Source organism: Poromitra crassiceps (assembly GCF_964638095.1).
Source record: "Poromitra crassiceps genome assembly, chromosome: 3".
Lineage (NCBI taxonomy): Eukaryota > Metazoa > Chordata > Actinopteri > Beryciformes > Melamphaidae > Poromitra > Poromitra crassiceps.
The window spans coordinates 59,389,402-59,402,825 of NC_139625.1; the positions used below are offsets into that span (position 1 = coordinate 59,389,402).

At 45.8% G+C, this 13,424-nt stretch overlaps 1 protein-coding gene across 1 annotated transcript in view; it reads left to right on the forward strand.

The window, feature by feature from the left end:
* Positions 1–11,684, forward strand: part of klf7a (Kruppel like factor 7a) — a gene marked incomplete at both ends in the record, with an annotated part of 66,251 nt that extends 54,567 nt beyond the window's left edge. The window contains 3 exon segments of the mRNA XM_083632814.1: positions 4,369–4,397; positions 4,399–4,493; positions 11,633–11,684. Coding sequence (XP_083488940.1) covers positions 4,369–4,397; positions 4,399–4,493; positions 11,633–11,684 — 176 coding nt within the window.
* Between the last annotated feature and the right edge of the window lie 1,740 nt (positions 11,685–13,424).

Consider the following 13,424-nt stretch of genomic DNA (forward strand, 5'->3'; position numbering starts at 1 on the left):
ATTACACGTAATGGGATTACAGTGACTCCAAAAACACCCAGTTATCAGATTACAGATGCTTTTGAGGAACATGTGATTGCTTATTGGATTATGCCAAAAACATTTTTAAAGGGGGGTGGGGGGGGGGGGGCATTTAGATGGTGAAAGCATTGTTCTGCATAGCTTGATATGGGTGAATGGTGTCGGCTAATGGGGATCCTATTAAAGAATACAGTATGATACCGGTTTAAAATCATTTTAGATGACAATAACACTCCAAATTACAGTCTAGTATAAAAGGCCCATTCACACTTTAATTATACACACTATATTATAAAAAAATATTTAAATTGTTATAAATAAATATAACATGATGGATGTGTTCAACTATAACTATATTCTTGGTTCCATCTAATTTAAATAATTTTAATAGTTATAATTATCGTTCTAAGTGTGAATGGGCCTTTAGTCAGAATAAATAATCCACTTAACTGAATAATCTATGTATTTTACAGGAAAAGTAATCCAAAAGTAACAGAACATAATCAGATTATGTTACCGAGTTCAGGCTAATCCAGTGGATTAGGTGACTGATTGCCATTTTAAACTGGCAATCGCATTTTGAAAGTAACCTTGTCCATCCTGTTTGCTTGTGCTACTGTGTGTGTGTGTGTGTGTGTGTGTGTGTGTGTGTGTGTGTGTGTGTGTGTGTTTGTTTGAGGAGGCGAGTGTGTACCTGCTCTACTTGCCTGTTTGTACGAGGGCATCTTCAGGGATAGGAGAGAGGAGAAGGGGGGGGGGGGTGAGTTGCTATGCGACGGGGGGCAGCATATCGTTGGAGGAGTCGGTAGCCGAGTGGTTATGTACTGTGTGTGTGTGTGTGTGTGTGTGTGTGTGTGTGTGTGTGTGTGTGTGTGTGTGTACTGCTGCAGGCTCTGGTCTCTCGCCCCCCCGCCCCCTCCTCCCCCTTGCCCCGTACAGCTCTACGGTTACCGTCGCTAGGCAACTGCCTCCGTGCTCTGGCAGCGTGCGTGGTAATTGGCCGGTGGCATGGCAGCAGCATTGCCAGATCCAGCCAGCTGCACCGACTACTGCCTCCTCATGTTTCAACCCCCCCCCCCCCCCCCCCCCCCCCCCCCCCCACACACACACACACACACACACACACACCCCGCCCCCTCGCTGCCGGTCGCTAGGCAACACAGTCAGGCATCCATGCCTCCCGGGAATTTCATTGGCCAGAGCCGGATGGCCCAGACCTGCTGCTCTGGGTGTTTCTGGGAAGTGAGGCACTACGGAGGGATACGTGTCCACAGTGAGGAGCATGGATGGATGGATGGATGGGTGTCAAACTGTTGTGATATTAAGAAAATTGTAATTAATAATAATAACTAAATTCATTATTGATTTATGTTTGGTAATATGGTGCTTGCTTGCACATGGACGATGGCTGTCTGGGATTCATCATTCCTGCACCTTGTTATTATGTGCCAGCTCAGCACTGCTCAGACTCACTACCCCTCTGTTTCTCACCATCAAACCTTACACTGCTCAGACCCACTGCCCCTCTGTTTCTCATCATCAAACCTTACACTGCTCAGACTCACTGCCCCTCTGTTTCTCATCATCAAACCTTACACTGCTCAGACTCACTACCCCTCTGTTTCTCACCATCAAACCTTACACTGCTCAGACTCACTACCCCTCTGTTTCTCACCATCAAACCTTACACTGCTCAGACTCACTGCCCCTCTGTTTCTCATCATCAAACCTTACACTGCTCAGACCCACTGCCCCTCTGTTTCTCATCATCAAACCTTACACTGCTCAGACTCACTGCCCCTCTGTTTCTCATCATCAAACCTTACACTGCTCAGACCCACTGCCCCTCTGTTTCTCATCATCAAACCTTACAATGCTCAGACTCACTGCCCCTCTGTTTCTCACCATCAAACCTTACACTGCTCAGACTCACTGCCCCTCTGTTTCTCATCATCAAACCTTACAATGCTCAGACTCACTGCCCCTCTGTTTCTCACCATCAAACCTTACATTGCTCAGACTCACTGCCCCTCTGTTTCTCACCATCAAACCTTACACTGCTCAGACTCACTGCCCCTCTGTTTCTCACCATCAAACCTTACACTGCTCAGACTCACTGCCCCTCTGTTTCTCATCATCAAACCTTACACTGCTCAGACCCACTGCCCCTCTGTTTCTCATCATCAAACCTTACACTGCTCAGACTCACTACCCCTCTGTTTCTCACCATCAAACCTTACAATGCTCAGACTCACTGCCCCTCTGTTTCTCATCATCAAACCTTACACTGCTCAGACTCACTGCCCCTCTGTTTCTCATCATCAAACCTTACACTGCTCAGACTCACTGCCCCTCTGATTCTCATCATCAAACCTTACAATGCTCAGACTCACTGTCCCTCTGTTTCTCATCATCAAACCTTACAATGCTCAGACTCACTGCCCCTCTGTTTCTCATCATCAAACCTTACACTGCTCAGACCCACTGCCCCTCTGTTTCTCACCATCAAAACTTACACTGCTCTACCCACTGCCCCTCTGTTTCTCACCACCAAACCTTGCATAGCTGCTGCTAATGGACAGAGTGCTTTGTAACATGGCTGCTCACTGAGCATGTCTGATGTCTGAAATAGCTTCAGCAGGTCATGTGTGTTGCAAGATTTTTCTCTTTCTTTTTCTTTTTGGCCTGGCTTTCTCCGTTGCACACTAGGACAACTTTGCTATGAAATCTTGCTATTTACTTGATGTTAGTTGCATTTGACACGCTGAATAAAATCAGAAGAAAATTGTGAAATCGCCCTGTGAACTTCTGCAGTCTCCAAATCACAGAGCCTGCAATTAAGAGAGAGGGGGGATCCAAAACATATTTCTGAAAAAGGTGTTTTCGTGCTGCATGAATCGAATCCTTGATTTCTATTTTTAACGAAATCACTTTTCTTTAAACAATTTAATCATTTTCAAAAGTATGAGAAGAAAAACTTTGATATGAATCGCAGTTTACTGTAAGTTGCAATTGATTCTGTCAATTTTTTTTGTCAATATCTTTCAACCCTAATCCATATTCTTGAATCTGCAGACAACAAATGGGATTTTCTACAATCCACTTCAGTGGCCCCTGCTTTTTTGTTGTTGCTTTAAGTCTCTTTTGAAAGTGTGAAATATATGGATCCCTTGCAGATAATAGCATCGCACCAGACGACTGCTCTCTTGACACAGGCAGTCTTGTCTTGTTTTTAGTGTTGATCAAGGGCCTTCAATAATCAAATTCAACAAATCAAGCCAGTGTTGTTGTGTTGGAGCTGGGCCGGTCAGTGTGTCACTGTGAAAAGAAGCAGGTCCAGATGGGATGTGACTGATGCAGGTGACATCCTTAGAGCTGGACACAGCTGGCAGATTGTAGGTCCATGCCATTATGCCCGTGTGACTGGCCTAATTATCAGCACCCCTCCCCTGCCCTGCCGGGGTATCTGCAGCCCTGTTTCCCTAAATCCATTTCTGCTCGCTCTCTCTCTCTCTCTCGCTCTCCCTCTCTCTCTCTCATCCACCTTGCTCTCCCTCCCCCCACAATCCCTCCTTCTCCCCCCCCCCCCCCTCCGCCCTCTCTCTCATCTTCTCCTCTCGCTCCACTTCTCTCTGCCCTCCACTCCCTCTTCTGCGTGTTCAGCAAGATTGGAGACCAGAGGGAGCTTCTCCGTCTCTGTGCTAAACATCGCCGCGCTCTCTCCCCAACCCCTCAAAAAAGAGAGAGAGAGGAGGGGGCGGGGGGGAAACAGGGCACAGGGACTCTTTATCAGTGAAATGGAACGCAGACTGCAATGTGATGGCAATAATGTACAGCATTATCTATTGAATAAAATCCCTGCTAAAAGACAGTACTGCATTATATTATGTATTGTATTTTAGTTTATATTGTGCATGCATAATAATGTTGCATCCTACTGTATATCACACATCAACTTCATGGACAGCTCATTTCTTGGTTTCAATGCATCAGGTATTCAAACAATTTGAATACCTGATCTGACAACACTGACACTGACACTTGTTTCCAATGCAAATCAACGTGTTTCAAGAATTTTGTAGAATCAAGTGTCATTTTCTGGACAGTAGTGCAAGTGATCTGCCTTAATCTGACCTGTTTCAACACACTCATTTCTAGTTATTTGAAGGATTGATGATGATGACACACGAGGTTTCAACATAAGAAATATATTTACTGGTTGGTTGGTTTATAGGGGATATAACAGGTGTGTGTGTGTGTGTGTGTGTGTGTGTGTGTGTGTGTGTGTGTGTGTGTGTGCGTGTGCGTGCGTGCCTGCGTGCGTGTGTGTGCGTGTTTCATCCCCAGGTGAGAAGCCGTACAAGTGCTCGTGGGAGGGGCTGCGAGTGGCGATTCGCCCGGAGCGACGAGCTGACGAGGCACTACCGCAAACACACCGGCGCCAAGCCTTTTAAGTGTAACCACTGTGACAGGTCTGTCAAAACACAACACTCTCTCTTTTTACCTTTCCAAGGGTTATTTGAAGTGCTGATACTGGCACAGTATGGTATGTTTTTTCCATTGTGTTTTCGTCCACAGTTTGGTTCAGTAAAGAGATGGTAGAGGATGCTGGTAACACACCCAAACGTGTTTGGTACTGACCCACATTTAAAGGGTGCTGGCATTCCACTGGAAAAAGCAACACACTTGTTCAGTTATGTTATCTTGTATCCCGACTTTATTTATTTGTTGTTATTATTATTATTATTATTATTATTATTATTATTATTATTATTATTATTATTATTATTATTATTATCCCCCAGGATAATGTAACTTGTTTCAAGACATTGAACTTACTTCACTTTTGCTTGTAAAAGTGAAATAGTCTTGGAGATTATTTTTTTTCTTCATTGTTTTATTATGATTTTTGGTCATATCGGCGTATCAAAATTGGTTGAAATCAGTAAGACTATCTGCCAGTGCAGTGAGATCATTTGACCCCAAAAAAATCTCATGAAATTAGCTTGATAGATCTCGAAACGACTTGACAACTTGCCATTTTTTTGCAGTGCAATTCAAGCAAGTCTAAACCGGCACAGTCTTTCAATGGGAAAGCAAAGGGTAGGATGCCGCCGCACAGTAAGCATAGTACAGCATGGTAATTGTGCAGAGGAAACAACAGCACCTGTCCCCTCTCAAGGTGACATATGGCCTTTGAATGGAGGCACAGTGGCACAGAAAGGGCTGGTTTATTCACTGCTTAATAGTGCTAAACGCTCCGGCCAAAGCACTGCTGTCTCGCATGAACGAGCAAAATGTGTGAAATGCACAACCCATTAGTGCTCTACTGCACTACTACTGGCCAGCGAGACTACTGCACTACCAACCATCACTGCTATGGAATATTCATTACGTACACGCCGCAATTTATTTGACCATCTACATTTTATAACCCCTCGTATACATTCACAAAGTTCTTTAGGTGTTTTTACTTGTCGTGGGAAATTAAGGTCGTTGGAGATTTCTGATGTCATCACACGACATCAGGAGCTGTGATGGCCACATTTACTGACAGCATCATGGTTTTCAGTGGATTTCTGGCGTGAATTTGACACATATGACCCCCTCTATGCTGCGTGCTGTCTTACAAAGCAGAGAATAATATGACCCCCTCTATGGTGCTTCTGACCCCCTCTATGCTGCGTGCTGTCTTACAAAGCAGAGAATAATAGGGATCTTTAACTGAGCTGTAGGCACCTTGATCTGACCTTGATGAGAAGATCTGGGACTGTGGTTACATTTGTCTTTTCAGTGCAGATTTTGTGGTTGAATGCTGAAGACCAGAACCTGCATGTCCACATACTGTATGTGTGTCCAGACTTGGCCTGTGATTGGATATAATGTCCTCACACCATATTTACAGGAACGATGCTGTTTGATGTCAGAGAGAGCCTTCTGAAGATGCTTTTTAATAGTGCTTCTCAACGTGGGGTCTGGGGACCACTAGAAGTCCTTGAGGGTTAGGGTGGACCATAAGGACCACTAGAAGTCCTTGAGGGGGTTCCAAGGGGTCCCCAGCAAATTTGATAAACTGTTCAACTTCACCATTATTTCATTTAAGTTAACACCATTAGAGACTGTAGGAGAAAGACTGTTTTGATCATAGCTTCACAGTTATCTCCCCACTAGGCTCTCCCCAGACTCAAATATTACATTGAATCTCTGCACTCCGCATACTGCATAATATGAGTCTGTGCCACTTCACAGCCCCCACTGCTGTTTTGAGGGTGGAACAATTCAATGACTGACAGCTCGTAGCACCAATGAGAGAGTGAGTCAACAGAGTCAGGTTGGGCGGGCGCGCCTGATCGCTAAAGTCGTTAATGATTGAAGATACAGGATTCCGACGCAACGAATCACTGGCCAGGATTACAACATCAGTTTGGAGCGAGCCAGAGAGAGATCGGTAGCATGCAGCATAGTGTATGAGCAGGGTAAGAACTCTCATGGGTCTGGTGTTGAGACTATCTCTCCACCGACAATACAGATAGGCATGGAATTCTGGACAAAATCATATAATAAAAAATATATTAGAGACAAAAACTTATCAAATGGGGGTCCATGGCCCAAATGTATCCTAAATTAGGGGTCCTTTATATGAGGATTTTGAGAATCACTGGTGTAGTAGACAGTACAGTAAGAGTACTGTAAGATCCAATGATGGAGCGTATGACCCGAAAGTTAATGTGTCCTGGTGTGACCAGATGCTACTGTAAAAGATGCATTAAAAACACAAGTGTAACCACAGTCAGAGATCATTTTGCCTGCGTGCGACTCAGCCTCTTAATTAATAGCCTTGGCGGCTATTCATTAGCGAGGCAAAGCAAAATGTTAATTTGTCAGCCCTACTTATATCAATGTGGCTCCGCTGACAAAGCCATCAAGCCTTCGGCGGCCATTATGAGCCATAAAAGATCAGCTCCCATTTAAATTATTCTTCCCCGTCTGGGATGCGGCCCTCAGTGACACCTCTGGGACCTCAGCGGAATATTGTCCATTATTCAGTGTGTGTAGGAGAGAGAGAGAGAGAGAGAGAGAGAGAGAGAGAGAGAGAGAGAGAGAGAGAGAGAGAGAGAGAGAGAGAGAGAGAGAGAGAGAGAGACAGACAGAGAGAGAGAGAGAGAGAGAGAGAGAGAGAGACAGACAGACAGAGAGAGAGAGAGAGAGAGAGAGAGAGAGAGACAGAGACAGACAGACAGAGAGAGAGAGAGAGAGAGAGACACAGAGAGAGAGAGTGTGTGTGTGTGTGTCTGTGTGTGTGTGTGTGTGTGTGTGTGTGTGTGTGTGTGTGTGTGTGTGTGTGTGTGTGTGTGTGTGTGTGCTTTGTCCGTGAATGTATGTGCCCGTGTCAACTTAATCAGGTCTCAGCTGGTCAGACTGTAAATACAGTACCACCCCTCCCCTGTGTCCCCACCGTCCCCCACCACCACCGGACCCCCTGCGGGTGCCTCCCTAATTCGGGCCCCACCTCTGCTCTGTCATGTGTCACATGGGCCCCCAACTAGCACCCCCCCCAGACAGACACACACACACACACACACACACACACACACACACACACACACACACACACACACACACACACACACACACACACACACACACACAGCACCTCCCCGGCACCCTGCTGAGATGAAGGAAGAGGGAAATGGGGGAGACAGGGGTGGAAGATTGAGGAGGGTGGGGGGTGAGGGCGTGAGGAGGAGACAGACCCGCGGTGTGCCAGCTGGTGTCGTGCCCCCGAGTCGTGAGTCATACTTCACCATCTGTCTCGCCGAACACACGCACACAGACACACACACAGGCGCACACACACACACGCACACGCACACACACACACAGGCGCACACACACACACACACACACACACACACACACACACACACACACACATGCAGGTGTGACAAGGAGACAGACTCCCCCCTCTTGGCCAAACACTGATTCATCCAGACATCTTAGACAGGAGCCTCTGTCTCTCAGTGGGAGCAGCCAATCTGAAACTCGTGTCAAAGAGACCAAATCAACAGTTGTACAAACTGTGAAAGGGACTTCCTCCCAAACAAGGCCTCTATGTACTCATTCTTTTTGGCTTGCCAGAGAGCTCCAAGGAGAGCGTAATATTTTGGTGTCTTTTGAATTAATTTTGATAGTCCAAGTTATACTGAGCTAGGGTTGGGCAATATAACCGGTATTATATCGTTATTGTGATATGAGACTAGATGTTGGATATCGCAATATCATGATATGGCATACTACAGTAAAGTGATGTCATTTTCTGAACCTACCAGACTGTTCCAGCTGTTCTATTATTTACTTTTACCCACTTAGTCATTATATCCACATTACTGATGATTATTTATCAAAAATCTCTAAAGCTCAATATCGCATTTCCATCTAACCCTAATTCAAATGACCCCAAACCACTTTCTAGTGATGCATTATAGTCACTTGAGAGGAAGTTGAGTATCATCATTGTAAATAAAGTGTGACCTTAATTTTATTTGAGGAATGATTTCAAAATAAATTGCTTATTATAAGGAGCATTAGCAAACGACGTGACAATTTAAAGTCAGTTGGCACAAGACTGCTGCAATCCATGAAGACTCAAAGAACTGTCATGCTTTTATATACTGTACATGGAACAATGTCCTATAAAATAAAGAACCTTTCATACTTGAATGATGCTGAACTTCAGTCTAAATGTATGGAAACAGGTTAGACAGATTCTTCATGCCTTTGAGCAATCATTGTTACCTTCTGGAAACAAGATTCAGCACCTATTTAATTTCTGTCTTCTTCTGGGCGTCCGGGTAGTGTAGCGGTAGATTACCTGCATACCAACATGAGGGTCACAGGTTCGCACCCCCGTGTTGCACTCCGGCTTGGTTGGGCGTCCATACAGGTATGATTGGCTGTGGGTGGGGAGCCGGATTGAGGGTGTGTCCTGGTCACTGCATTAGCGCCTCCTCTGGTCGTTTGGGGGCGCATGTTCGGGGCGGAAGGGGACTGGTGGGAATAGCGTGATCCTCCCAAGTGCTATAGGTCCTGCCAGTGAAGCTCCCCGCTGTCAGGTGAAAAGAAGCGGCTAGCAACTGCTGCACATGTGTTGGAGGAAGCATGGCGCTAGTCTAAGGCTCTCCCCAGATCTGCAGAGGGGGTGGAGCAGCGACCGGGGCAGCAGGGGGAAATTGGCCAAGTACAATTGGGGAGAAAATGGGAAGGAAATCAGAAAAAATAGAATTAATTATTTTTCTTCTTTTCTTTCTTCTTTTTCCTTCTCCTTTTCTTTTTTTGATCAAGTTTTCTCCGCAATTATACTTGGCCAATTCCCCCTGCTGTCCCAGTCATTGCTCCACCCCTTCTGCCGATCTGGGGAGAGTTGTAGACTAGTTCATGCTTCCTCCGATACATGTGCAGGTGCCAGCCGCTTCTTACCACCTGAAAGTGAGGTGTTTCACCGGCAGGATGTAGCGCAGGATCACGCTATTCCCCCCAGTTCCACCCCCTCCACCAACAGGCCCGGAAAGGTGCCAGTGCACCGACCAGGACACAAAGTCTACTGACTTCCCACCCACAGACACGGCCAATTGTGTCTGTAGGAACGTCTGACCAAGCCGGAAGTACCGCTGCTGGTAATTGAACCCGGGTCTCCGCGGTAGAAGGTGAGTGCTTTTACCTCTATACACTAGCCAGACACCCCTTTCAGCTCTTTCTGAACACATTATTCAACAGAAACCAAGTTAGTATAGTGTAACGCAAGCCAGTGACCTCAAAGCAGCAAGCAACACCTGCTTTTTCCCCAAACACTTTCTCTTGGGGAAGAAGCTGCAGCATTAGTTCTGCCAGCATGCACTAGAAAAGCAGGTCTTTCACAGTGTCTTCATCTGTGTGCATACAGTACATGTCTTCATCTGTGTGCATACAGTACATGTCTTCATATGTGTGCATACAGTACATGGTGTCTTCATCTGTGTGCATACAGTACATGGTGTCTTAATCTGTGTGCATACAGTACATGGTGTCTTCATCTGTGTGCATACAGTACATGGTGTCTTCATCTGTGTGCATACAGGTGTCTTCATCTGTGTGCATACAGGTGTCTTCATCTGTGTGCATACAGTACATGGTGTCTTAATCTGTGTGCATACAGTACATGGTGTCTTCATCTGTGTGCATACAGTACATGGTGTCTTCATCTGTGTGCATACAGGTGTCTTCATCTGTGTGCATACAGTACATGGTGTCTTCATCTGTGTGCATACAGTACATGGTGTCTTCATCTGTGTGCATACAGGTGTCTTCATCTGTGTGCATACAGTACATGGTGTCTTCATCTGTGTGCATACAGTACATGGTGTCTTCATCTGTGTGCATACAGTACATGGTGTCTTCATCTGTGTGCATACAGTACATGGTGTCTTCATCTGTGTGCATACAGTTCATGCACAGAATCAACAAAACATCAACTGAAAGCCTGTGTTGTGTCAATTTGTGGCAATCAGGTTAAAGTAATCAAAGATGTTTAAAACCCTTGCAGAAAAACAGGCCACCGTACTTCCAGAGCAATTTCATTTTTCACTCGGTATACGCTACGCCTCGGCAACTCCACGAGCCTGATTCCAAATGATTCATCTCATTTAGCTAGCATTTTACAGGACATGTTTATGTGCGTTGCCCCCCTCCACCCCCTCCACTCTGTTTGAACTCATCCATCTGCAGGCTCTCCACTTCTTCACGCTGCTTCTGAAGTCATTAGGAGTTGCTGAGAAGGCTGATTATGAATGAGTTACTCATGTACTAATTGTGTGTGCATTAGCGACTCGGCACTCACTAGCTAACAGCAACATTTAGCTCCATCGACAAAACAATCCGCTTTCCTCTGGAATGGTTACACGCTAACAAGCTCTCCTTCTCAGAGAAGAGTCAGAGAAGAGTGAATATGGCCTCCAAGATCTTAGGGAAGCCACACAAGCAACTAAGTAGCCTACAGTATATGACGAACTCGTCGGAAGTCAAGCAACCAACCCCTCTCAGCTCTCACCCACTGTACAGTGAATTTGAACTCTTACCTTCAGGGAAGTTTTACAGATGGCTAATAGACATTTGATAAGAATTCCTTTGTCCTAAATGCTGTCAAGGCAATACAGTAAATACAACTAGGACCCAGGATACAGGGTGGTGCCACTGACATGGTGCTTTTGACCTAGCCTTGTGTATTGTAAATTGACTTGTGTATTTGTGAGCTGTATTCTTTTTTATGAACGTGAATGTTTAGTGTGTGTGTGTGTGTGTGTGTGTGTGTGTGTGTGTGTGTGTGTGTGTGTGTGTGTGTGTGGATGTGTGTTGAGTGTATTGTAAACTTGCCTTGTGTATTATGAGCTGTATTTTTTGCTTTGTGTATGAATGTATGAATGTTTTTTATGTTGTGTTTTATGTTTTTATGACATGTCTTATGGTGAAACCGACCACAAATTTACACATTGTGGACAATAAAGTTTTAGTAATCGTAATTCTCTCTCTCTCTCTATCTCTCTCTCTCCCTCTCTCTCTGCCTCTCTTTTCATTGTAGGTGTTTCTCACGGTCCGACCACTTGGCGCTGCACATGAAGAGGCACGTCTGAGGAACTGGAGAGGGGTCAACGGGAGTGGAGGAGAAGAGGAGAGGGGGATGGAGAGGCAAGGAAAGGAAGAGTGAGAGAGAGAGAGAGAGAGAGAGAGAGAGAGAGATCATCTGCAGAAAAACGGCCACGGACGTCATCATTGTGCATAGAGGAAGAGGCAGAGGCATATACACTTTGGACTCAAGAAATACCAGATTTGGCCACTCTGGACTCGAGGGAGAGGCAGTGACACCATGCAGACTACAGACAGAAACACAGACAGACAGACAGACAGACAGACAGACAGACAGACAGACAGACAGACAGACAGACAGACAGACAGACAAACAGACAGAAATGCAGACAGACAGACAGATAGACAGAAACGCAGACAGACCGACAGACAGACAGAAACGCAGACAGACAGACAGACAGAAACACAGACAGACCGACAGACAGACAGACAGACAGAAACGCAGACAGACCGACAGACAGACAGAAACGCAGACAGACAGAAACGCAGACAGACAGACAGACAGACAGAAACGCAGACAGACAGACTGACAGACAGAAACGCAGACAGACAGACAGACAGACAGAAACGCAGACAGACAGACCATAAATAGTTCTGTCAATCTGTCAACCAGTTGGTCCATGATTCCACCGTGACTCAAGTGTCACCTCACAAATGTCTCCCGCTGTCATCGCGTGGAAGATACAGACGCTCCAGCCCACCCGTCTTCTGTGTCTGAGAGGGGATGTCACACAATCAGCGGTGGACCACGTGCCTGTGGGTAGCCGCTCTCTGGTTTGCCGTCCTTAGTTTCTTCATCAGTGAAAACGCTGCCAAATGTCCGGCGCGTTCGTGCGACGGCGCCCCCACGTGCCTGAGTGTATAGTGTACTGGCGCCAAACTGGACCAGTTATAAACTTATTGCGGTTTGTATCTTCAAGGCTTTCAGATGTTTCCAACAACAGACAAATGGCGTCAAGCTCGCAGAGTAAGCAAGCGAGAAAGCCGGCTTCCACTCCGCACAGTGACCACAACTCATCCTCACTCGCCACCGCCTTTACATTTAGCCAAAGGGTTTATTATCTTACAGTAGATAGAACAGATCATAATTTGACCATTTTTCATTTGACCTCTGTCACGTCTGCCACCCGGACCCATTTATAAATCCCTCTGACATTTTTTTTTTTCCCCTGGTTCGATGGCGTCGGAGTGCTCTCTTGTTTGACCGGAGCGTAAGATTGGATTTTTGCGTGCAGCCAACAAGACTTGCGCAGATGAATGTGCTGGGAAGAGTGATTGAGGTCATCCAGAGGGCCGGCATGCTTTATGAACATGGTCCATTGATGGTTGCCACTGGATGAGGCTAACTAATCTACTGTGGGAAAGACAGTTCATCTCCTAGAAGGTCCACTGAAACACAACAGTCTGTCTAAACAGACGCCAGATGGCTCTCAGACATTTTCTCCTCTCCTGGATTCTGTCTCTTATGAGCGTAGTTATTCTCGGAAACTGTTGCACAATTGACTCTTTGCAAACTTTTTTTTTTTGTAAAAATGTTCCACTGTCTTGAACTGGAAGACAATTTGGGACTCACCAAACGCTGGCTTTCACACGCCGTCAGTGTGTGGACTGCCACATGCACAAACAGCGCCCAAGCAGCTAACGTTAGCTGTCTGCGATAGCACACCGAAAGCAAACAAGATCACTAAGTATGTAAAGGTTATATTGTTTCTACAAAAAATAAATGA